General features: G+C 17.3%; 1 protein-coding gene across 1 annotated transcript, besides 2 other annotated features; it reads right to left on the bottom strand. All coding sequences in view use genetic code 6, as the record gives it.

Moving 5' to 3' along the window:
• Positions 1 to 7: 7 nt before the first annotated feature.
• Positions 8 to 55: a microsatellite.
• Positions 56 to 127: 72 nt separating this feature from the next.
• Positions 128 to 185: a microsatellite.
• A 558-nt stretch (positions 186 to 743) lies between these two features.
• On the bottom strand, positions 744 to 1,733 carry IMG5_114020 (neurohypophysial n-terminal domain protein; the record flags this gene model as incomplete). The annotated part of the gene is made up of 1 exon (XM_004034728.1): positions 744 to 1,733. One exon carries the CDS (start codon positions 1,731 to 1,733, stop codon positions 744 to 746), a length of 990 nt encoding a protein of 329 aa, XP_004034776.1.
• Between the last annotated feature and the right edge of the window lie 300 nt (positions 1,734 to 2,033).

Genomic DNA, 2,033 nt, shown 5'->3' with positions numbered 1-2,033 from the left:
AATTTTTTTATTTATAAATAAAAAATTATTTAAGATTAAAAATTAGTTTTAAATTGTGATTATATATATTTCATTTAAATTAAAAAAATATTAATAATTAAAAATTGTAAAATATATTGAAAAAAAAATATATATATATATATATATATATATTTATATTTATATAATTAATTATATATATATATTTTTTATTTTACAATAATTCTCCTTTTTTATATTCTTAATACTTATATATTAATAATTAAAAATGTCTTATTTTTAATATGATAAACTAACCATATAATTTTTGAAATTTTTATATATAAAGTAATAAAATTATATAAAAAAGAATTAAGAATTAATAAATATTTGTTAGCATAATTTTAATTTTTATAGAAATTATTAAAAAACTATATTTAATTAAATATTATTTTTCTTATAATTTAAATGAAATAATATTGAATTTATTAAATTTTAATTTTAAAAAGATATGTTTAATATATTTATATTTTTTATTTAACAAACATTTAAAATTAAAAAAAATATTTTTTATAAATATTATATTATAATAATTAATATAATTAAATATAATTTTTTAAAGTTAAAAAAATATAATAAAATAATAGAAATTTTAAATTTTTATATATAATTTCAATAATTATATTATTATTAAAAATCATAATATTAATGATTCTAATATAAAATAGCATATATCAAAATTAAATATTTAATCATTTATAATTGGCTTAAACTCTATGTAAAAATCAAGAAGTCGGATTTATTAAGCATTATTATTGAGATTCATTAAAATAGTATCCATCTTTACATTAGGTGCAATTTTTTTTATCACATGTTACACAATTAATGAATTTACTACTACAACTTAGACAATGTTAATTTTCATTATCTTCCTAATCATCATAATAACCGTCCCAACATTCGTTACATTTTCCAGATTCATCACATAAATAACATCCATCAAAGCAAAAAGTTGCTAAATTTCCTTTGGTACCATCGCCTTCTTTGCAATTTTTTTCAGGTTTATCATACGAATATCTAGTAATACATCTTTCGCAAAAACTATAAGTGCATCTTTAGCAATTACTGAATTTACTACTACAACTATTACATACTTTATTTCCATTTACACTAGAATCTTCATAAAAGCCATCTGAACATTATAAACATTCTCCAGATTAAGAACATATGTCACATCCTTAACTGCAAGATTCTCCATATTGTACGCTATTATCATCTGTAGTAGATTCTTTTTAGCATTAATCAGAGTTATTTTTTGAATAACCAGCCTAACATCTAGTGCAACTATTTTTAGTACATCTTTAACAATTATCAAATTTACTAGTACAAATAACACAAGTTGTGTCTTCATTTTCTTCTAAATTTATATAATAACCATCCAAACATTCCATACATTCTCCTGATAGGTAACATATATCACATCCTTCATGACAATGATCTCCAATATGTTTATCTATTAAAGTACTTTTGATGCATTATGTATCAGAATCAAGTATTAAATATCCAGTAACACATTAAGAGCAACTATTTTGAGTACATTATAAACAGTTACCGAATTTAGTTTGGCAAGAAGCACACTCACGAGTATCTTAATCATAATAATAGCCTTCTTAACATTCAGTTGAAGCATTTACAACACCATTATTTTATTATTGACTTGATTCTGTCAATATTACGAATATTAATAAGTTAATAAGAATTAGTTTTTTGAACATTATTTTAATTAGTATTATTTTTATTATTAGGTATTTTTTAATATTTTTATTAATTCATGAGAATATATAAATATATATTTATATATGTTTTTTTTTTCTATTTTATTTTTATAAAATGTATATAATAATCTTCTTTTATTTTTTTAATTTTTGTATTTTAATTTGTGGAAAATAAATAAATTAAATTTTACAAATAATAATTTACTATAATATTTACATAGATTATAATTAATAAAAACATTGTATTATATAATAAAACAATTATAATATCATTATTTTTATATTATATTTTTAAAATTT

The sequence above is a fragment of the Ichthyophthirius multifiliis genome (genome assembly GCF_000220395.1).
Source record: "Ichthyophthirius multifiliis unplaced genomic scaffold scaff_1120509250928, whole genome shotgun sequence".
NCBI lineage: Eukaryota > Ciliophora > Oligohymenophorea > Hymenostomatida > Ichthyophthirius > Ichthyophthirius multifiliis.
The sequence above is the reverse complement of the archived record's forward strand: the minus strand, read 5'-3'. Positions and strand labels throughout refer to the sequence as shown.